This window comes from Salvelinus alpinus, chromosome 2, assembly GCF_045679555.1.
Source record: "Salvelinus alpinus chromosome 2, SLU_Salpinus.1, whole genome shotgun sequence".
NCBI classification, from domain to species: Eukaryota; Metazoa; Chordata; class Actinopteri; order Salmoniformes; family Salmonidae; genus Salvelinus; species Salvelinus alpinus.
In genome coordinates, this window is record NC_092087.1 from 54443079 (window position 1) to 54466420 (window position 23342).

Sequence of the window (23342 nt, forward strand, 5' to 3'; positions counted from 1 at the left end):
GTACCCTCTATCCATCTCTATGGTTGTAGCTTTAAATCGGTTGCTTTTGCCCAGTTGTTTTTACATTTGTGAACGAGCCGCAGCGCCTCACCACACCACAGAGATCAACGGTCGTTCTGCTTCTTCTCTTCCAGATCTTCACCACCATGGAGGTGACCAAGAGCTCGGGCGGTGACATCACCCAGGGGGGCTGCTGAGGTTAAACCCTGCTCGTTTAGCAGGCTGTCCCGTTCTTCATCTTAGATATCTCCATCTCGCCCTCCCTCTCACCTTGTATCTCTGCCAACCTGGCCGCCACTCAAATTCTACATCCAAGACCAATCTCTTCTCAGGAAAAAAACAATGAGGTGCTTAGAAACCAGGGTAGCGGGGTCTGAATGAATAAAACCACTCATTTGGGAATAGAGGTGGATGGGGAAATATGTCTCACTGTCTGAAAGATTGAGCCAAAAGATGCACTGAGGTGGCCTGTAGCGTGGACATACAAGGTGAGATAATGAGATGAGGTGAGTTACGATCTATGGGACAGCCTACTAGACAGCGGGGTTACTCTGCTGCTTTTACGAGGTGCCACTTGTGTGTCTTGCTCAGAGGTGCACCACCCCTCTAGGGATGTGTGAGTGCTGTTTGACGTCCTGGCCCTTAACCCAGTCGCTGTGGTGGGCTAGGACCGATGTCCCTCTGTGTCCAAAGGCACATGGTGTGAACCGAACCCTTTGTCCAACTCCCCAACTGAAACACATTTTACACACGCATACATACACTCACGTAAGATATTGTTTCTTTTGTCATCACGTCTCTTCTGTCAAGCCATCAACATTATTGGCAGAAGTGTACTATCAAATATCTCATATGAAGACAAAAAAATCATTGAGGTTAATGTGGTGGGCAAAGATTATGTTTGTTTTTAATCTGCATTTCTCATGGTATCGACCTTTCTCCACATCAAGGTCGTTAGCCTTAGATTAAAGATGCCTCCCAGTTCCAATTTCTACCAAAGTGTTACCCAAAAAGGTGACAGAAGTTAAGAGAAAAAGAGCCTCCGACATTCAAAGCTCTGCTGCTTCAGGAAACACTTTCTGTTAGGACTTCCAAGGAATGAATACATAGAACTCGAATTGTACTCAATGTTAAAAATAAATACATCTTAAGTTTACAGTGGAGAATTTAAAAAAAATGCTTATTTGTATCAGTTTGCTGTTTCGTTTGCCACTGCATTATTTGTGTATTTAAGATGTAGCCAATCTGGTAGAGGAATTTATTTACTCTTAAAATACTGTCCTATCTGACTTGTTGAGCGGTGACACGTCAAACTGTATAAATGACTGCTTCACTGGTATCACCTTTGTAGATGATCTTTTGAAGACAAATAAAAGTTATGTCAACATGCAAGCTATCATCTTGGCTGTTCGTTTGCTGTCTCAAAGTGAAAGTGAAGATATGTTACTTTTATTTTTGCTTCTATCATGAAGTGACCTGTTCCGTGTGGTTGCCTAAAGTAGGGTTAGTGGTTGATGGTGAAATCTTGTGCATGTTAATTTCCAGTGATACGGAGTCGGCTGTATAGTCTTCAGTCTGCAGTGTTGTTTCCTTCTTACTGGAAAGGGCCAGCAATGTAGCCTACACCGTGATCCGCTTGTGTCATGTTGCCAAGTGTGACTGACATTGGAGCTGGGACATTACTTGCATATCAAAAATGATTATTAGTACAAGTGTATTGGTAAAGGGAAAGATATGTTGGCCATTTTTAGAGGCAATTGTTCTTCAACCTATATTATTGAACCTGTACGTTTAAAGTTGAACTGAGGGAGGATTTTAGGAAAAACAACTCGATTTCACATTGTTTGCTGAGAACCCTCTTTCCATACAAGTGGGCGTGCTGTTTAATAGTGATGAGATCATTATTGGATTATTTTAATTACCTTCATTCATCGCCCACATTGGTACAGTGGATCAAGCCAGTCTGTTGAAGTGGGCACCCAACATCAGAAAAGGGACGTTTTGAAACATTTTAAAATGGGGTATTTCCTTTTAATTTTGTGTATTTCTATGGGTCTATTCAGCCAGCCAAGTGGCGGTTATGATCAAAAGAACCTAGACAGGTGTGACGCTTTTGTTGGGTTTAGTGGTTCCGTCTTACGTTTAGCTGTATGAATGTTGTCACCTGCACACGCTGCCATGACAACTCTGACCTTTGTGAATTTTAATTTACTTTGAGTTTCAATTAAACTGTAAGGACTAATCTACCAGCGATATGATTAAATTAATCTGTCATTCAGATGAGCGCTTTTTAAACATGTGGAGCCAGTGGTGTAAAGTATTTAAGTAAAAATACTACTTAATTAGTACTACTTAATTAGTTTTTGGGGCTGTCTGTACTTTACTAGTTTATATATTTTGGACAACTTTTACTTCACTACATTCCTAAAGAAAATAATGTGTTTTTTTACTCCATACATTTTCTTTGACACCCTAAAGTACTCTTTACATTTTGAATGCTTAGCAGGACAGGAAAATTGTCCAATTCACACACTTATCAAGATAACATCTGGTCATCCCTACTGCCTCTGATATTGCGGACTCAGTAAACACTTATTTGTTTATAAATGACGTTGGAGTGTGCACTTGGCTATCTGTAAATGGAAAAAACAAAAATTGTGCCCTCTGGTTTACTTAATATAAGGCATTTGAAATGGTTTATACTTTTAATTTTGGTACTTAAGTATATTTGAGAAATGACATTTACTTTTGATACTTAAGTATATTTAAAACCAAATCCTTTTAGACTTTTACTCATAGTATTTACCTGGGTGACTCACTTTTTTACTTGAGTCACTTTCTATTAAGGTATCTTTTACTTTTACTCAAGTATGACAATTGGGTACTTTTTCCCACCACTGTCCGGAGTTCTACCCCTCTGTTAGTCAACCTTTTCCCTGAGTTTGTTCAGGGTGATACCTCAGTAATTCAAGGCATAAGACAGTTATTATAAATGTGTGACAACGAACCACGAACAATCCAGAGGTTGAATAAAGTGGGAAGTAGACTCTCTTCCAGTTTTGTTCTGTCCTTTTGAGATGAGGGCCCGTATCTACAAAGTGTCTCAGAGTAGTAGTGCTGATCTAGGATCTGTCCATACAATCTTATTCATGATGCTCTAAAAGGCCAAACTGACCCTAGATCAGCACTCCTACTCAGTCTTGGTGGAAATGGCACCCTGTCCATGTTATTGTATTTGCTATGAGCTAAAAGGCTGATCCTATATAAGCACTCCTACTCTGAGACGCGTTATGAATAAAGGCCCAGGTAGGAACATGCTGCTGTTTTGACTTAACATTGTTTCAAGAACGAGGCTTGTTCTCCATACAGTTCTCTCTCACCGAGGAAGTTGTGTCAAGGATTTGCAAATGTGCAAAGACCCAAAGCCACAGTGTACTTTTGTTACAACACCCAAGGCTGGCAGTTCCTGTGTTGATTCACGATATGCTATCAATGACGAGGCAAATATTAGTCCTGTCCCACTGCAAAACATGACCACAGTTATGGCTGGCACTCCTTATCAACATGCCCTAACCACATCTTATGTTGTAATGAAGGAGTCTTTTGTTGAAATGTCCTTGTCTTTATAGTCTAATACAAGGTATTCTGGTTTTACGTGCCATTATGTTATTCTTTTCATCAAACAATCAGTGATTGTTAACTTAATTACATTCAATGGAAATATGCTAAGTAGCTTGGATTGCAACCTGAACAGGTAATCTAGTTTGCTGTATTACAACTCGATGTTTTTCCAACTTCTTTGAGCTGTATCTGACTCTTGCATCAGTGACTCACTGATCCTATCATTTAGTATGAATGGATGGATCATTCCTTGTTACTGAGGTAATGTAGCGTTTGTATTTGGGGTTTATTTTCCCACTTCCTCCTATGCCCTACTGTGTTGTTCACACAGTGCCAGAGTGCGGGACATGGACTCAACGTTGCCCCCTACTGATGCGTTGGACTATTAAAGTCACTGATGAAAAGCCTAGGTGCTATGTAGAGTGAAGCTTTTGAAGGCTTCCATGAGCCTTTTATAGGATGTATTTAGACTAGTTTGGTCGCACTTTATTCTACCAAACACCCTTGTATGAATGTGAGCAGTAGATAACTTTGATACAAAATAAGTAGAAATGTAAAATAATTAATATTTTCAGTTACAGACTGAGTTACGAATAAGGAGAATCATTTTGTTTCTCCTAGTCTCAAAATGTTTCACTGTTTTTATCATTGTTGTCCAGTAGGGGACAGCGGTCTCATATTCCTCTCCAACCACTACCTCCTAGTCCATGAAGAGTTAGTGTTCTCATTCCAATACATAATCAACTGCTACGGAGTAAAGTGATTTCAGAGAGCGTTACTGTTATTCCTACACCCTTCCAATACCAGCCTCCTGGCCCCTAAATTGAGGATGGTCCAAATTGACAACCAGTGATCAATAAAGCATGAAAATGTCATTGTTGTTCAACAGCATGAGAAGGTAAAGTTTTTTTAGCCCAACAGATAAGAGTTTGCAACTTGCCTAGCTCAAGTGAGAGCAAAACAATTATTTCCATAAAGACCAATACAGTCTGCATATTTTGACTCCTATTGATTTTTTTTTTTTTTTTACCCATTGTATGTGTTTGGGACTATTCCAGAAGCACCATTATCAGCTAACGTCTTGGACTCCCCCCCCCCCCCCAGAATTACCTTGGAATGGCTGCAGTTTGCTGTACAGTCTGGGAACATGATATTCCCAATAAACAAAATGTACCCTTCTCCTCTGGAGAAAATGTGTTTCCAATGAAACCCTGGAGCCAGTGTAGGGTTTTCAAGGAGGAAGAGGTGGTAACGGGGAGGTAAGAAGTGAGGGATGGAGTGAGTGAGCTCATGTACCTCAACACTGTCAGAAGGGAGCTCAGCCTTGGACCTGTGTCAAGCGCAGAGCAAGAGAGCATGCCAGGCTCTCGCTCACTTGCACTTTGCTGTCACCTTCTCCTTTGCCCTACTAATGCTAAAACAGTTACCACAGCAGATTTTTTTTTTAACTAGGCAAGTCACTTAAGAACAAATTCTTATTTACAATGACGGCCTACTCCAGACAACACTGGGACAATTGTGCGCCACCTTATGGGACTTCCAATCACAGACAGTTGTGATACAGCCTGGATTTGAACCACGTCTGTAGTGACGCCTCTAGCACTGAGATGCAGTGCCTTAGGGATCGGCCCATTTTTTTCTATTTTCAAACAGGTCACTGTCCACCTGCTTTACATTTTAGTCATTTAGCAGATGCTCTTATCCAGAGGGACATGCAGTTAGTCCGTTCATCTTAAGATAGCTAGGTGAGACAACCACATATCACAGTCGTAGTAAGTACAGTTTTCCTCAGTAAAGAAGTTATCGACAAAGGCAGTGCTAGTAGGAAAAGACGAGCAAGGTCTTATTTATTAAAAAAAGAATTGGGGGTCTAGTTAAACACAGGTTTAATGTCTAGTCTAACACAACAGACTAATTGGCCTCAGAGCTGACAATGACCACTCACCATTATCTCCCTCATAAACTGGCAAGCTTCACACCGTCTGCCTATGAGGGCTCTCGTTTGAATACTTGCATGTCTCCTAATCCACACTGGTTCCGAGCAGGACCTTCTGCCCTGAGACCCAATGGGAAGCGGAGGTGCCAAATGTCTGGGGGGGTCAAGAGGCAAAGGCTGCTGTACAGGACATGTTACTAGCTCTTAATTAGCTGTGCATGCCCCGACCCGAACCTGGGTCCAGCGACTGTCATGCCAACAAGTTAATTGTTACGCCAAGAGGTCCGAACATCTTGACAAGGTCGCTAGGTGTTGGGTTAAAGTCGCTACATTACCCTCTTCCTTTGGGAGAGCGTGTCCCCACGCTTCTCTTTACCGTGTCCCTCATGTGTACACGCCTCTCCAATGGCCCCACTTCTGACACCAATGTAGCAATTTCGGGTACAGCAACTGTCATGCCAACACCTTAACCGCTATGCCAAGAGGTCAAAACCTCTTGACGAGGTCGCTAGGTATTGAGGTCGCTACTATATGATCAGCAAACAGATTATTCAGTCCCTCTAACAACCGCATGTCCACTTAAGAATAAGTGTCCCTAATACATGTACAGGTATGCTGTAACGAAGAGTAGATTGTTGAATATACACGCCTTTGGTGAGAGATAATATATACACATGCTGAAGGTATAAGAGATGTATAAGTATGCTGCTATGCAACAATTTGTACCTAGACTGTAATTACGCTATAACAGCGTATATAGCTACCATGTAATACTATATACTAGAATGCATTATTATCTTACTTTATTACTGATAACGTTTAGTTAGCCACTACTGGTAGATGCAGGGTCAATAAACCCATTCCAAATATTGCTTGATTTCTAAAAGGCCTTATATAGCCTAAATATCACTGTAATCATACATTGTATACCAGGCGTCGATTTGCATTGATACCAGAATGGTTCATTGAATACGTATCATATTTCTTTCCCAAATGTTCCAACGCTTGGGGGTGTGTGTAGCCAAAGCGTCACCCGTGCCATACACGTTTCTGGAAAGTAAAGAGTTAACAGCAAAGCTCACATTTGGAAAGATCTTAAGCTCTGAAGGTTTGCTGAAGGGCATATAAATCCCTTCGTCGTAAGAGAACTCGATTGCCGTTTTAATTTCGAATAAAGTGCCTTCTACCCTGGCCAGTAAATTTGTTCAGAACTCGAGCGACTGGCATGGCAAGTTGTGTCTGCAACTAATTATTTGCTGACTTCACGTAACTGTCGCTCCTTTTGCGGTTGGACTGTTGTAACTTTTCACCGGCGCAGGATATGCGTGGATGTACATCAAAATGATGAATCGCACAAGTAACAACCAGCAATTTGACTTGAAGAAGAGACGGTTCTATCTGTACCCGAGCAATGTACTCGAATCTCCAAATCCCTAACGTTACTTGAGCGTTGAACGGTCCTTTTTCGCATGAACCACAGAAGGACTTGGGTCGGCTTTGTCGTTCCTAAAGATTAAGGATGAGAAAACCCAAAGTTAATCGGATGGTTCTTGCAATGTGCTTGTGGTGTTTTATAATGGTTATATTCTATGTTCACAGCAACCTGAAACCAGGTGAGTCAAATATCCTGCACAAGCCGTTTACTGTATTCGTGAATTTGTCATATTTCAGTACATTGAATGGAATATGCATGTTTTCCCATGTGTTTTGCATACAAAGTGACTTTTGAACTTATCTCTATTAAAAGTCTTAAATTGTATATTTTAGGAGTAAAACTAATCCATTGTATTTAGACAAATAATAATAATGTCTCCTGTGTTCTAATACAGTGTGAATAGATAACAGGGGCATGTCATAACCAAACCATGGATGATAGCCAAGTAGCCTGCAGGCTTCCATGCCAGCACTTATTCATACTTTTCATTATAATGGGTTTAAAAAGGCTCGATAGAGGTGTACACAGTGTACAAAACATTAGGAACACCTATTTCCATTACATTGATGTTGGTCCCATGTGGCTCAGTTGGTAGAGCATGGTGCAACGCCAGGGTTGTGGGTTTGATTCCCACAGGGGACCAGTACAAAAATGCATCCACTCTACTGTAAGTTGCTCTTCTCCTAAATTATGTAAATGTAATTTCTCTTGTTAAATCCACTTCAATCAGTGTAGATGAAGGGGAGGAGATAGGTTAAAGAAGGATTTTTAAGCCTTGAGACAATTGAGACATGGCTTGTGTATGTGTGCCATTCAAAGGGTGGATGGGCATGACAAAAGATTTAAGTACTTTGAAAGGGGTATGGTATTAGGTTCCAGGCACACCGGTTTGAGTGTGTTAAGAACGGCAACGCTGCTGGGTTTTTCAAGCTCAACAATTTCCCATGTGTATCAAGAATAAGTCCACCACCCAAAGGACATCCACACAACTTTACATAACTGTGGGAAGCATTGGAGTCAACATGGGCCAGCATCTCTGTGGAATGCTTTCAACACCTTGTAGAGTCCATGCCCTGACGAATTGAGGATGTTCTGAGGGCAAAAGGGGGTGCAGCTCAAAATTAGAAAGGTGTTCCTAATGTTTTGTACAAAGTGTATATGCCCATTTACTTAACAGAAATTCTACTTCAGTGAGAAAGTTTGTCATTTTGCAGACTTGACCTACACCACACGCTATAATACTATAGAAACACATCTCCATTGCCTTGCTGTCAGTGAGTAAACCACAGAGATGATATGTTTAAAGTGTGTGTTACTGTTGTATGGTGTCTCCGCCCCACTCTCTCAACAGCTTTCAGCAATGTTTTACCTCATGTCCCACCCTCTGTCTCCGTTTCCCTTTGGGACGTGGAGCAGAATGGAGGAAAACCCTAATTGCCAGCCTGATTGGTTCAGTGTTTCCCCTGCTATGTGGAAGAACGTGGTGAGAGTCTGCTGCCGTTAGTGTATCCGTTCACTGTGAGACCCCGGCCTTCTCCTCTACCCCACATTGGTCCCTCTTTGCCCGTACAATTGCCTAATTCAGACATGTCCCACCATACTAAGTCCATGTGGTCCTACAAGGTAACATTTTGGACTTTTTATAAAAAATTTGTACAGAATGGTCACCTTTGTGGAGCTCTGTAGGTGCGTGTTGCTCTACTTATGACATTAGTTTTAAAGAACTTATTTCATTTAACAAATCAAAGTCCTAAACATTAAAATGTTGTTGAAATTACTCCCTTTCTATCTAGCATAGTGCCATGGAAGGTTTTGCTCAAGCTAAGGTCAATCAAAATGGGTTTGTCACTACTACATGTATAACCAAAAGGCATTTTACGGGTGCATCTTATTGTAGGTCTTCAGCATGACACAAGCACAAATGTATGCATGGTTTTCTGTAACAGGAAATGCCTCTGAGCATTCAAGATGTCAATAGATCTACATGAAAGAGCACACTATCATACCGATGCACAGGTCTGGGGAAGAAAATCTGCATCCTTTGCCAAATGAATTTGGATAGGCTTCAAGATGTTGCAGTCGGGCGTGCAGATGAGACTTTGGGAACATTTCCATTTCTAAGTCTGTTTTGTCAGACCCCAGTCTGACGTAATGTCTTACTATGTTAACAAAGGGAGAATATCATATCACACTGGAGTGCATTGTTTAACTTACAAAAGGGCAGCGTCATTTTCTCCCACTTGCTGAATGGGAATTCTGTGTGCACAGTCCTCACTCTCTAGTTCAAGGAAGATAATTACATAGACTGCACCAGATGCTGGCTATAGCCTCTGATCCCCTGACCCAGGAGACACGAATAAAGTGTTTGTGGTGGCCACGCTAAAATCAACGTGTATTTAACCCAATATACCCTTTGTGGTTTGCAGCGAAAGCCAGTGGATCTTGAGGGTCCGACAAAAGCCTTGGTGGAACAACACGACTCTTGAAAAGATGTGAGACAGCATACGTGGCACTTAACCTCAATGGAATGTTATGTCTATAACACAGACACACTGCCAGGATCCTTCCACCACTAACCTCTCTATATGCCCTGTAAGCCAGTGCATGCTTCTGTGGTGTACAAGTCAGATATATGTTTTACAAGTGGAAGGGTGAAAGAAGACACACAAGGCTCCAACCAATGATTTCACTCATTTAGTGCTGATCTGAGGCCTGATTGCCCTATCTTGGTCCCAACCATAATCATTATGGCTGATTTAAGGAAACCTGGCCGTAGAGCAGTGCTTGGGGCAACTATCAGCTTACACTGTGAAGTTGGTTCCCACCTCATACCTGCCTTGCCTGGGCTTGACTCAAGAGCATTGGGGTCATAAAATACTTATCTGCTCAACACGCGAGTGTCAAAAACAATTGCAGTACCCCAGACTAATGCAAATATCCTTAGCCACAAATCTGTACATTGTGCTCCTACTCTTCTAAAAGGTAAGACAAAGTGTCTTGAACTTTGTTCTGGGGAATGTTCCAGTCTCTCCTATGTTTGTCATTGTTGTTTGACTTCAGTCTAGTACTACGTGTCCCAGAAGAGATACCGACTGACTGTCTGTCATGCAGATCTCGATGGTACTCTCAGGTTGCCAAGTGAAATTAGTTCTGCCTGAGATTGCCGTCAGATCTGTAGCCATCTTGGGATATTGATGACAGTTCAGTTCAGCCCTGCTGTTCCAAACTGTTCTTTTCCCCCTGCCAGTTGCATATTCATGTAGAACACAGGAGGTTGGTGGTACCTTAATTGGGGAGTACAGGCTCGGGGTAATGGCTGGAGCGGAATGGGTGGAATGGTATCAAACACATGGTTTCCATGTGTTTCCTCCTCCAAGCATCCTCCTGCTCAGCATCCTCCAATTATGTAGATCAATCGCTCCAGGATTAGATTAGTTTGTGTGATGCGGGAACATGGATTTCTTCGCTCACTCTGGTTTTGTTCATAATTGGCCTCTATTACTTCCAGCTGCTCTCACCATGGCACAAATCCCTATGTAGGATTGGATTATCTTCTCACACAGAAGACTTCTGGGAATGGCAATGGGAATTCTCTCCATCATTTAGTTTTGTGGAATTTTGATGTACTCTGTCAACCCTGTGTTCTTGTTTTGTCCCCAGTTTTGCACTGTCACCTAAATGTTGGCTTTGAAGTTAAAACTGTTCCTAGATCTGTGCTGAAGGTCACCTTATATCCCCTAGACTGCCCATGCTGACTCAGCAATTTCGCAGATCACCGTTGAGCGCTTTGAGAGGCTTGTTCTCCTCACTAAGGGAAACACTTGTCTCCTGATCGGCACATAACGGGCGTAGCATGTAAGGTCTTCCCATGTCATCAACCTGGCATGCAATTAAAGACTTAAACCTTGGTGATGACCCAAAGAACCGCCTGGAAGATGACCCTCCTTGTGGAACACCATAGCCTGCTTTGATGCTATAGCAGCCTTGCTACTCTTTTTACCCCCACAAATTTGCCTATAGACAATATAAGCCCCCACCTGTTCTGTAATCCATACTATGTGTCTCGGGGAAAGACCAAGAAGATGCCTGCCCTACATCTGCTTGCACTCTCCTAAGACTCTAACTCTCGTTAAAAAGATAACCCCCACCACCCACTTGCCCGTGGATGTGCACTAACACCCTTCACATACATTGCAGCAGCAGCGGGGATCGGCCTCCACACAGCAGTGTCTCTCTCAGTAAAGCTCCTCTCTTTGGCAGACCTGGAGAGCCGTGGAGGGGGATGGGGCCCCTGCTCCCCGAGGGATTTCCACACAGAGCAGCGTTCATGGCAGGGACAGGAGAAACACACATTGGCCTTTCTACATTCTGCATGTCCTAAGCTCTTGCTACTGTACCAGAAAGGGAGAGTGGGAAAGAGAGAGGATCAGCATGGGTTCTAGTCAAGTAAACTAATAGGACTTGGTCAGCTCACATTAAATGGGTTTTTGGTTGAGTGCTATGAACACCTTTATAGAGTACCACGGTATGAGTCATAATACCCATAAAACCAATTCCAATCGTTTTTCCACCATTCATTTTTCCCATAGGGGATTTTAGAAACACTTAAAATAAGGCCTGTGTTTCGTGTAGGCTTACCCTGGCATGACGTTTTAATAACCGTGTAAATCTTTTTAGGACAAGGTGACTTTTATCAATATACAGTATGCGGCTGTATTTACTCCCCCAAAATGAAATGCTAATTAGCTGCTAATGTGGCTATCATAAAGAACTACAAATGCCATGATGATATGGATGAGACTGCCGAATAGGAGCAATGGTAAGAATCTCTGGATTAACTATCTAATGTTAGCTAAATTTAGTAATTAATACATTGGCTATATTTCTTTAAATTGACAATTCTGTGAACTGTTTTGTGCAAGTTTTAAATTGACTAAATACCTGTTAGTAAAGGTGTCAGCTAGAGATGGCGTGCAGGAGCTTTCAAGGATTTGTGGTCTTGCACAATGTCTACTTTGATGCTAATTAGCATTTTCGAATCTGAAATATATTGATAAAAGTCATCTTGTCTGATTGAGATTTACCTGGTTATCAAAATGTTACGCAAAGATAAGCCGACACGAAACACAGCCCTTATTTTAAGTGTTTCTAAAATTCCCAATGGGAAAAATTATTTCCCTGTTTGACCGCTAGGTTTTATGGGTATTATGACACCTCCACTGTGGGGCTCTATTAGGTAGACAAGTCTGTACTTGGGTTACGTTTTTTGTCACTTAGCTAGCAGATCTTATTCTGAGCAATACTCAGTCAACATATACAATGAGCAATTCTTGGGCTTTACTTAGGCCTAGATCTTCAGCAGCTGGCTGGTAATGCTTGCAAATGAAACAATTTATCTTCCGTAATTGGATGGGAAACTTCTGAATGTATTGCTCATTAGTTTCCATCCGAATAAATGTTAATTCATCAGAAGAATAGCAAATAGAGTGATTTGTAGATTTTTTGTGTGACTTTCCATGGTTGTAGAATGATAATAACTAGTGCTGTGACAATACCAGTATCGCATAATTGTTTTCATGGCAAAAATGAAAACACGAAGCAGACCAATTTGGTCCTTTAAAAACCTGCTGTTTGTAAAATATTGTGTGCTGTAGCTTGGAAAATAAATTAAAATGACGAAGACAACATAATGTCTTCCAGTCATTTTAATTTATTTTCCAAGCTACAGCACACACAAACATGATGTCTGTTTCCAACATTATGGCTGTTTTCCTAAATAAGTTACATTCACTTCGTGTTTTATTTCCTTGCCACGATACTAATAAGTATAGAGAAACTGGTATCGTCCCGGCCCTAATAATAACAACAGGAAGTTAAGGTACTAAGAGCACATTGATTCAATGTGTCATCTCTGCTCGTTCCTGGAATACAGTATCTATAGTCACATTCTGCCAGGTCCTGTTTCGTATATTCAAAAATAGTACTGACGTTACCTGTACTCCTGGCATTTAATTAGGGAAAAACTTAAAAGGTTTGGGAGTGGTCGTATTTAAAATGTGTGCTGCCTTGACTTACAGTGGCATAAGGAAGTTGTAATGTGTTTATAAAACAGTTTGAAATACATCAATGTACTGTATCACTGTTCACCACAAAATGCCCCCACACCTTGGCACACGCTAGGCAAGGGCCAGGCCAAAGTGACAAAATTGCCCTTTGGGGACCCGTTCTCTCTCTATTACTGTACCAGTTGGCTCCATTGACAACAGTGGCACTGGCAACACCTTTTTTATCATCTACATTATTTAAGCATCAACATTATTTTTGTCATTGTGATTGGCCCACAAATGGTAAAGCTATGTCTATAGAGAAAGTAACCTTTAAATGGTATTCTATACTGAACAAAAATATAAACGCAATGTAAGTGTTGGTCCCATGTTTCATGAGCTGAAATAAAAGATCCCAGAAATGTTCCATACGCACAAAAAACATATTTCTCAAAATTTTGTGCACAAATTTGGTTACATCCCTGTTAGTGAGCATTTCTCCTTTGCCAAGATAATCCATCCACCTGACAGGTGTGTGATATCAAGAAGCTGATCAAACAGCCGGATCATTACACAGGTGCACCTTGTGCTGGAGACAAAAGTGCAATTTTGTCACACAACACAATACCACAGATATCTCAAGTTTTGAGGGAGCATGCAACTGGCATGCTACTGCAGGAATGCCCACCAGAACTGTTGCCAGATAATTTAATGTTAATTTCTCTACCATAAGCCACCTCCAACATCGTTTTAGAGAAGTTGGCAGTACGTCCACTCCAGCCCAGGACCTCCACATCCGGCTTCTTCACCTGCGGGATCGATTATATTTTTGGTCGGTATAATTTCAAGTTTCACAGTCATGCGCAAGTACAGTGAAATGCCTTTCTTGCAAGCTGTAAACCCAACAATGCAATAATCAATAGCAATGTAGTACTAAAAATAACATAAGGTAGAACAAAAACACACAAGAAAAAAAAAAATAAGAACTCGAGAAAGTAAGAAGTTACTGTCACGCCCTGACCTTAGAGATCCTTTTTATGTCTCTATTTTGGTTTGGTCAGGGCGTGAGTTGGGGTGGGCATTCTATGTTTTGTATTCTATGTTTAGTTGCCTGTTCTGCACTAGCCATATTGCTTCACGGTTCGTTTTGTTTAGTTCTGTTCAGTGTTCTCTCTTTTATTAAAGAGGTATGTTCGCTAATCACGCTACGCCTTGGTCTCCTCATTATGACGACCGTGACAGAACAACCCACCACCAAAGGACCAAGCAGCGTGGTGAAAGGGACTCCTGGACAGGTGAGCAGTGCTATCTGGAGTATGAGACAAGCTGGGAGGAGATAGAGAGGTGGTCGGTCGACCCAGGGAGAGTGCCGGAGCCCGCCTGGGATTCTCTAGAACAGTGCGAGGAGGGATACCGGCGAATGGAGTTGGCGACACGAAAACGGCTGGCAAGGAAGCCCGAGAGGCAGCCCCCCCAATTTTTTTGAGTCAGGTAGTAGACCTGAGCCAACTCCCCGTGCTTACCGTGGCGAGCATGGGACTGGACAGACCCCGTGCTATGGGGTGATGCTCACGGTGTCGAGGCTCACGGTGTCCCGCATTTGCCGGGTGGAAGCTGGCATCCAGCCAGAATGGGTGGGGCCAGCTCTGCGCTCGAGACCACCAGTGCGCCTCCACGGCCCAGTGTATCCGGTGACTCGGCCAAGGAAGAGGCCTCCTGGATGTCTCCCCAGCCTGGTGAGTCCTGTGCCTGCTCCCAGAGCCAGGTCTCTTGTGTGTCTCCCCAGCCCGGTGCCGGAGTCGCCCTCCTGTCCGGAGCTGCCGGAGTCGCCCTCCTGTCCGGAGCTGCCGGAGTCGCCCTCCTGTCCGGAGCTGCCGGAGTCGCCCTCCTGTCCGGAGCTGCCGGAGTCGCCCTCCTGTCCAGTCCGGGGTCGGCGGCGAGGGTCCCCGCTCCAGAGGCGCCACCTAAGTGGGCCAAGCCTAAGGTGGAGCGGGGTCCACGTCCCGCACCAGAGCCGCCACCGCGGATAGATGCCCACCCAGACCCTCCCCTATAGGTTTAGGTTTTGGGGGGGTACTGTCACGCCCTGATCTTAGAGATCCTTTTTATGTCTCTATTTTGGTTTGGTCAGGGCGTGAGTTGGGGTGGGCATTCTATGTTTTGTATTCTATGTTTAGTTGCCTGTTCTGCACTAGCCATATTGCTTCACGGTTCGTTTTGTTATTTTGTTCTGTTCAGTGTTCTCTCTTTTTTTAAAGAGGTATGTTCGCTAATCACGCTACGCCTTGGTCTCCTCATTATGACGACCATGACAGTTACTGTATATACAAGGTCAATTGTTCAGCATGGAAATTGTTGTTTCTCCACAATAATAACATGTAATTTCTATTAGCAAGACATCGGTTAGCAAGACATTAGCAAGTTTTATTTTTAATATTATATTTTGACATGCAGTTATTCAGATCTAGCTTGCCAACTTAGTAGCTGTTGGGTTAAGTGCAGATGGCAAGTCTAGAGACTTGTTTTAATATGTATAGTTGCATCTATTGCTTCTCATACTCTTTCCCTCCCCCTACCTCCTGGAAGTGCATAGTTTCTAGGTTATCCCCAGCTACAGTGGTCTACAGTATATATTTCCCGCATGCCTGGCTGTGGCATGGAGAGTGTGAGTGTGTTCATTGTTCACAAGTCGCTTGGCATTCAGACTTGCCGAGTCTCACACGGGCGTGGAGAGAGAGAGACACACACATCGTCCTTTTTACTTTTTCCTTGCCACACACACACACATTTTCCCTCTATACTCTATTCATCTTACAAAAGTAGTATTCAATTGCCTTTATCCTTGGTGGAACTACCATGTAATGCAGAAACAGCCTTGTAGACCACAGTGGCTGTCACGTAACCCTAAAACTGTCCCTGACCCTTAAATAACCCTAACCTTAACTAAACCCTTAACCATGACCCTAACCTTAACCTATTTTTAACCAATTCTTAAATTAAATATTGGTCTGCAGATCAGGAGTGTGCATATAGCATTTCCCCTCCTTGACCCTGCTGTACACGTTGCATCCTGGTTATATGGTGTATCTCTACAAAGTCACTCACTCCTGACTCATGTCACAGCAGCATCATCAAATTGGATTTAATGCTGCTTAGCCTAATGGGTATTTATAGAGCTTGGAGTTCAACAGCGTTATAAATATTGAGATGCCATGCTAGTGGTTGATTGGATTGGGATCGGACAAGTTAAGTTATCAGAGCCAGTCCATTCGATGTGATAGCATGAATGCTAAGAAACAAAAAAAAAATCTTTAGCCATTCTTTACGCTATATCTTATTTGGCATATTACATCAGGACTCCTAGAGTATATACCGTGCACACGCACAAGGCACCTATTCTTAATTCTCCCTCATCCTTGTTGCAGGGAAAGGTTTGATTGCGTGGCAGTCTTACTCTGCTGGATTCCTGATGCACCCAGCCTTTCCTCTTCTGTCAATGTGTGTGTGTTTAAGTTAATCCACACTGCAGTTAGGTGTCACTTTCCTCCCTCTTTTAGAATGTATGCCTTTTGGGTTAATCCAGCCACAGCACGTTGAGTTGTGCCATTTACAGACATGGGGCACCTGGTTTCAAGTTTTAATGTCATGTGCACAGGTATAGTGAATTGCCTTTGTTGCAAGCTCTAAACCCAACATTGCGGTAGTCAATATTAATGTATCACTAAAAATAACATAAGGTAGAACAAAATGACAAAATAAATGTAAAAATAAGAAATAAGAACACGAGAAAGTAAGAAGCTATATACAGGGTCACTTTCAATACCATATTTCCATTGTGCAGGGATACTGGAGTGATAGAGGTACTGTAGATACTGTATGTATAGGGGTAAGGCATCGGGATATAGGATAAACAGAGTAGCAGCAGCGTAAATGATGATTGCATGTGAGTGTAGTTAGTATAAATGTGTGTGCATGTTATGTGTGTGTTGGAGTGTCAGTGTGCGTGAGTGTGTAGAGTCCTGTGAGTGTCTACAGAGACAGTCCAAAATAAAAATTGAACACAAGGGTCAAGTCAGATGGCGTGTTTTGCCATTCTGTTTTCTCTCCTGAGGGGGAAGAGGCGCTGTCACGCCTTCATCATGACTGTATGTGTGTGAGTGGACCATTTTATGTACTTAGTGATTTGGAGACCGAGGAACTTGAAGTTCTCGAACCGCTCCACTTAAAGGAGCAGTTCTCTCTCTGTGGGTCTAACCCCAAGAAGTTCTGGAAAACGGTGAAATACCTTGAGAATAAACCCTGCTCCTCACAGCTGCCCATGTCACTTAATGTTGATAATCTGGTATTTACTGTGGCTGAGCTCATTAATCAACACTTCATTAAGTCAGGATTCCTATTTGACTCAGCCACGTCTCCTTGCCCGTCCAACACTTCGTCATCTCCCAGCCCTTCTAATGCGACTAACCCTGATGCTCCTCCCTCTTTTTCCCCTGACCCGTTAAACAGCTTCTCCCTTCAGGTGGTCACTGAGTCTGATGTGCTAAAGGAGCTCCTTAAAAGTTTACCCTAAAAAAAAAAAAAACATCTGGGTCTGATGGTTTAGATCCTTTCTTCTTTAAGGTTGCAGCCCCTATCATCGCCGAGCCTATCTCTGACCTTTTTAACCTGCCTCTCCTCTCTGGGGAGGTTCCCAGTGCTTGGAAGGCAGCCACATTGTGTTCTTTATTTAAAAGGGGAGATCAAGCTGTTATAGGCCTATTTCTATTTTGCCCTGTTTGGCAAAAGTATTTGAAAAACTTGTCAATAATCAACAGACTTGCTTTATTGATGTCTATAGTATTCTCTCTGGTATGCAGTCTGGTTTCCACTCAGGTTATGGATGTGTCACTGCAACCTTAAAGGTCCTAAATTATGTCACCACTGCACTTGACTCTAAGCAATATTGCTGCTATATTTATTGACATGGCCAAAGCTTTCTCTGCTCTTAACCTTGTTCTGAACACCTCCAGAACAAAGGTCACGGGGTTCGGTAAGAAGAATGTCTCTACCTTTTTGCCCTTCATGCTGTTGTCGGTGCCTAACAATGTTTGTACTATGTTTGTACTGCTACCATGTTGTGTTGCTGCCATGTAGTGTTGTTGTCGTGTTGTGTTGCTACAATTGTTTTGCTGCTACCATTGTTGTGTTGTCTTATGTCTCTCTTTATGTAATGTTGTGCCTCTTTTGTCGTGATGTGTGTTTTGTCCTACTTTTCTTCTTTTTTTTTTTATCCCAGCCCTCGTCCCCACAGGAGGCCTTTTGCCTTGGTAGGCAAATTGTAAATAAGAATGTTATCTTAATTGACTTGCCTAGTTAAATAAAGGTTAAATACAAATAAAATAAATAAACATACCACAATGTATGTTTCTATTTTCTCTGTGTGATGTCTCTCCTCTCTGGGGAGGTTCCCTGTGCTTAGAATGGAGCCACGTTGCGTCCTTTACCTAAAGAGGGAGATCAAGCTGATCCTAACTGTTATAGGACAATTTCTATCTTACCCTGTTGTCATTGCTCCTCTGTAATGAACTACAACCTCTTCATCGTCTTTCACAGTAGCTATTACTTCCCAGTCAAGGTAGAAGTGACTCATGCAATAGCTGCCTTTCAATAACTTGTATGTGAAAGTTATAGCAAAGCTTTTAAAGTGACCTCTTAAAACGGATGAAATGGATAGTCATTTGCATCGGGTTAGTCTCACGTTACCATACTCCCATACTCCTGAAATCGAGGCTAGCGTTGGGTCAACATACAGATGCCACTTAAAATTGTAAACCAGTTCTCTTCCATTAAAGAATATGAATTGTGAATTCTCCCAGTAAAGAAAAACGGACAAAATGTCGAAAATGCTAGTTTGCCAAGTGTCAAACACTGCGTGTGTCAGCGTCTTTTATGCCTTAAAATCACATCTCAAGTTTTGCAGTCAATTGTAAAGTGGAATAAGAAAATTCAAGCGATACAAATGTATACAGTGATACAAATGTATGACGGTCGTACATTTGTAACTTCGCAGGTAGAAAGTCTCCTCAATTCTTTTTGACAGGTTTGAGAGGTGCCTCCGTATAGCTTTACTCCAGAGTTGAAACATGTCAGATCACTGTCAGAAGAGGCCCGCCCTCTCTTTCTCTTTGAACTTGACAGAGACCGACTGCTTTTACGGCCTTAACAGGGCTGAGTTAGTACCAGTCATATTGACTTGAACAGTGGAGGTCGTTAAAGCAGGGGATATAAATATTCAAATCGGGTATACTGAAAGCAGGTGGACAGGTCTAACGAGCTGGGAATGACTGTGTAAAATGTAATCTGTGTATATGTAGCCCTATACCTTTTTCAATGTCTTGATGCAAGGACTAAAAACACACCAGATGGCCTTTATACTGCTGGAAGAGAAGTGTTTCCTGAAAGTATTATGGCACGGTTACAGTATGTGCTTCAGCTGTTTGCAATGTCCTTAAACTTAACATAAACACTGTCTTGCGTTTGCCAAAAGAGCTGAACATATAGAAACATATGGGATGACTGTATAAACATCTTTTCTGAATGTTGATGTCCTCTTGAAGTCATGTGCTGATGGATCTCTGGTGTGTAGTGAGTAGACTGCACAAACTGGTTGAATCAAGCACTACCCGCTGGGTAAAAACTGGTTCAATAAACATTGTTTCCAGGTCATTTGATTTTTTTTTTTTAATGTGATGTTGAATTAACGTGGAACTGATTGGGTTTGAAAAAAGTCGTCAACGTAAGGGAATTTCGTCTTTATTTTAATAATTAATAATTATAATTATTATTATATTATATATTATATTATTATAATTATTAATTAATTAATTATTAATTAATTTAATAATTAAGCAGCAGCAGCTGAAAAGATGAGCTCCTACAAATATTGAAATTTAAATGTTTTTTTAGAGTAAAGTACATCGAAAAAAAATCAAAAGAAAACTGCAAACTGAATAGGAGACCAAACAAGCAGCAAACAAAGAAGAAAGGCTTTTGAAAAAGTAAAAATTTTTCATAAAATTATACCGTTTTCTTAGCTAGCTAAGTTGTTTACCTGTTGCTAGGCAGTTGCTAGGGACATTCCTGAAAGAAGCTAGCTAGCTAACAAGGACTGTCTAGTTGGCAGGAGAGAAGAAGGGACAAAGAAGGGACAAAGTGGGACAAAATAAGGACAGAAAAAAAGGGAAAGGGGACATTAAGGTGAAGCAGTCCTCTAAAGACACAAAAGACAATAATACAAGAAACAACACTTCTATTGCCTCTCCCTTTACGATACGCACTTCCGGTTTGGTTTGGAGCGAGTAGTTGCATTCCGCTTTGCTCCACAGGTAGTATTACAGGTAGTATTACATTTCATTTCATTACAGTACAACAGTTTGATTTGTTTGATCTTAGCTGGCTACATAGCCGTCTTTGTATCCAAGATAATTGTGTAGTCTAGAGTAATTGTCGAGGTTACCTAGCCAGTTAGAGGTTACCTAGCCAAATACACTTTCAAACAAAGTCACCAAAGCAGCCACTGCTAGCTAGCCTATTTCACCAGCCAGCAGTACTATATCATTTTAGTCAATAAGATTTTTTGCAACGTAAGCTTAACTTTCTGAACATTCGAGACGTGTAGTCCACTTGTCATTCCAATCTCCTTTGCATTAGCGTAGCCTCTTCTGTAGCCTGTCAACTATGTGTCTGTCTATCCCTGTTCTCTCCTCTCTGCACAGACCATACAAACGCTTCACACCGCGTGGCCGCTGCTACTCTAACCTGGTGGTCCCAGCGCGCACGACCCACGTGGAGTTCCAGGTCTCAGGCAGCCTCTGGAACTGCCGATCTGCGGCCAACAAGGCAGAGTTCATCTCAGCCTATGCTTCCCTCCAGTCCCTCGACTTCTTGGCACTGACGGAAACATGGATTACCACTGATAACACTGCTACTCCTACTGCTCTCTCCTCGTCTGCCCACGTGTTCTCGCACACCCCGAGAGCTTCTGGTCAGCGGGGTGGTGGCACTGGGATCCTCATCTCTCCCAAGTGGACATTCTCTCTTTCTCCCCTGACCCATCTGTCTATCGCCTCCTTTGAATTCCATGCTGTCACAGTTACCAGCCCTTTCAAGCTTAACATCCTTATCATTTATCGCCCTCCAGGTTCCCTTGGAGAGTTCATCAATGAGCTTGACGCCCTGATAAGTTCCTTTCCTGAGGATGGCTCACCTCTCACAGTTCTGGGTGACTTTAACCTCCCCACGTCTACCTTTGACTCATTCCTCTCTGCCTCCTTCTTTCCACTCCTCTCCTCTTTTGACCTCACCCTCTCACCTTCCCCCCCTACTCACAAGGCAGGCAATACGCTTGACCTCATCTTTACTAGATGCTGTTCTTCCACTAATCTCATTGCAACTCCCCTCCAAGTCTCCGACCACTACCTTGTATCCTTTTCCCTCTCGCTCTCATCCAACACTTCCCACACTGCCCCTACTCGGATGGTATCGCGCCGTCCCAACCTTCGCTCTCTCTCCCCCGCTACTCTCTCCTCTTCCATCCTATCATCTCTTCCCTCTGCTCAAACCTTCTCCAACCTATCTCCTGATTCTGCCTCCTCAACCCTCCTCTCCTCCCTTTCTGCATCCTTTGACTCTCTATGTCCCCTATCCTCCAGGCCGGCTCGGTCCTCCCCTCCTGCTCCGTGGCTCGACGACTCATTGCGAGCTCACAGAACAGGGCTCCGGGCAGCCGAGCGGAAATGGAGGAAAACTCGCCTCCCTGCGGACCTGGCATCCTTTCACTCCCTCCTCTCTACATTCTCCTCTTCTGTCTCTGCTGCTAAAGCCAATTTCTACCACTCTAAATTCCAAGCATCTGCCTCTAACCCTAGGAAGCTCTTTGCCACCTTCTCCTCCCTCCTGAATCCTCCTCCCCCTCCTCCCTCTCTGCTGATGACTTCGTCAACCATTTTGAAAAGAAGGTCGACGACATCCGATCCTCGTTTACTAAGTCAAACGACACCGCTGGTTCTGCTCACACTGCCCTACCCTGTGCTTTGACCTCTTTCTCCCCTCTCTCTCCAGATGAAATCTCGCGTCTTGTGACGGCCGGCCGCCCAACAACCTGCCCGCTTGACCCTATCCCCTCCTCTCTTCTCCAGACCATTTCCGGAGACCTTCTCCCTTACCTCACCTCGCTCATCAACTCATCCTTGACCGCTGGCTACGTCCCTTCCGTCTTCAAGAGAGCGAGAGTTGCACCCCTTCTGAAAAAACCTACACTCGATCCCTCCGATGTCAACAACTACAGACCAGTATCCCTTCTTTCTTTTCTCTCCAAAACTCTTGAATGTGCCGTCCTTGGCCAGCTCTCCTGCTATCTCTCTCAGAATGACCTTCTTGATCCAAATCAGTCAGGTTTCAAGACTAGTCATTCAACTGAGACTGCTCTTCTCTGTGTCACGGAGGCGCTCCGCACTGCTAAAGCTAACTCTCTCTCCTCTGCTCTCATCCTTCTAGACCTATCGGCTGCCTTTGATACTGTGAACCATCAGATCCTCCTCTCCACCCTCTCCGAGCTGGGCATCTCCGGCGCGGCCCACGCTTGGATTGCGTCCTACCTGACAGGTCGCTCCTACCAGGTGGCGTGGCGAGAATCTGTCTCCGCACCACGTGCTCTCACCACTGGTGTCCCCCAGGGCTCTGTTCTAGGCCCTCTCCTATTCTCGCTATACACCAAGTCACTTGGCTCTGTCATATCCTCACATGGTCTCTCCTATCATTGCTATGCAGACGACACACAATTAATCTTCTCCTTTCCCCCCTCTGATAACCAGGTGGTGAATCGCATCTCTGCATGTCTGGCAGACATATCAGTGTGGATGACGGATCACCACCTCAAGCTGAACCTCGGCAAGACGGAGCTGCTCTTCCTCCCGGGGAAGGACTGCCCGTTCCATGATCTCGCCATCACGGTTGACAACTCCATTGTGTCCTCCTCCCAGAGTGCTAAGAACCTTGGCGTGATCCTGGACAACACCCTGTCGTTCTCAACTAACATCAAGGCGGTGACCCGTTCCTGTAGGTTCATGCTCTACAACATTCGCAGAGTACGACCCTGCCTCACGCAGGAAGCGGCGCAGGTCCTAATCCAGGCACTTGTCATCTCCCGTCTGGATTACTGCAACTCGCTGTTGGCTGGGCTCCCTGCCTGTGCCATTAAACCCCTACAACTCATCCAGAACGCCGCAGCCCGTCTGGTGTTCAACTTTCCCAAGTTCTCTCACGTCAC

General features: G+C 43.3%; 2 protein-coding genes across 2 annotated transcripts in view; both read left to right on the top strand.

The window, feature by feature from the left end:
* LOC139564920 (thioredoxin reductase 1, cytoplasmic-like) overlaps positions 1-1396 on the top strand; it is a 28376-nt gene extending 26980 nt beyond the window's left edge. The window contains exon 16 of the mRNA XM_071384833.1: positions 135-1396. Within this exon, the coding sequence (XP_071240934.1) occupies positions 135-197 (63 nt within the window). The 3' untranslated portion in view covers positions 198-1396. The remainder of the gene's footprint in view (positions 1-134) is intronic.
* Positions 1397-6608: 5212 nt separating this feature from the next.
* Positions 6609-23342, top strand: part of LOC139564935 (carbohydrate sulfotransferase 11-like) — a 37614-nt gene continuing 20880 nt past the window's right edge. The window contains exon 1 of the mRNA XM_071384869.1: positions 6609-7170. Coding sequence (XP_071240970.1) covers positions 7077-7170 — 94 coding nt within the window. The 5' untranslated portion in view covers positions 6609-7076. The remainder of the gene's footprint in view (positions 7171-23342) is intronic.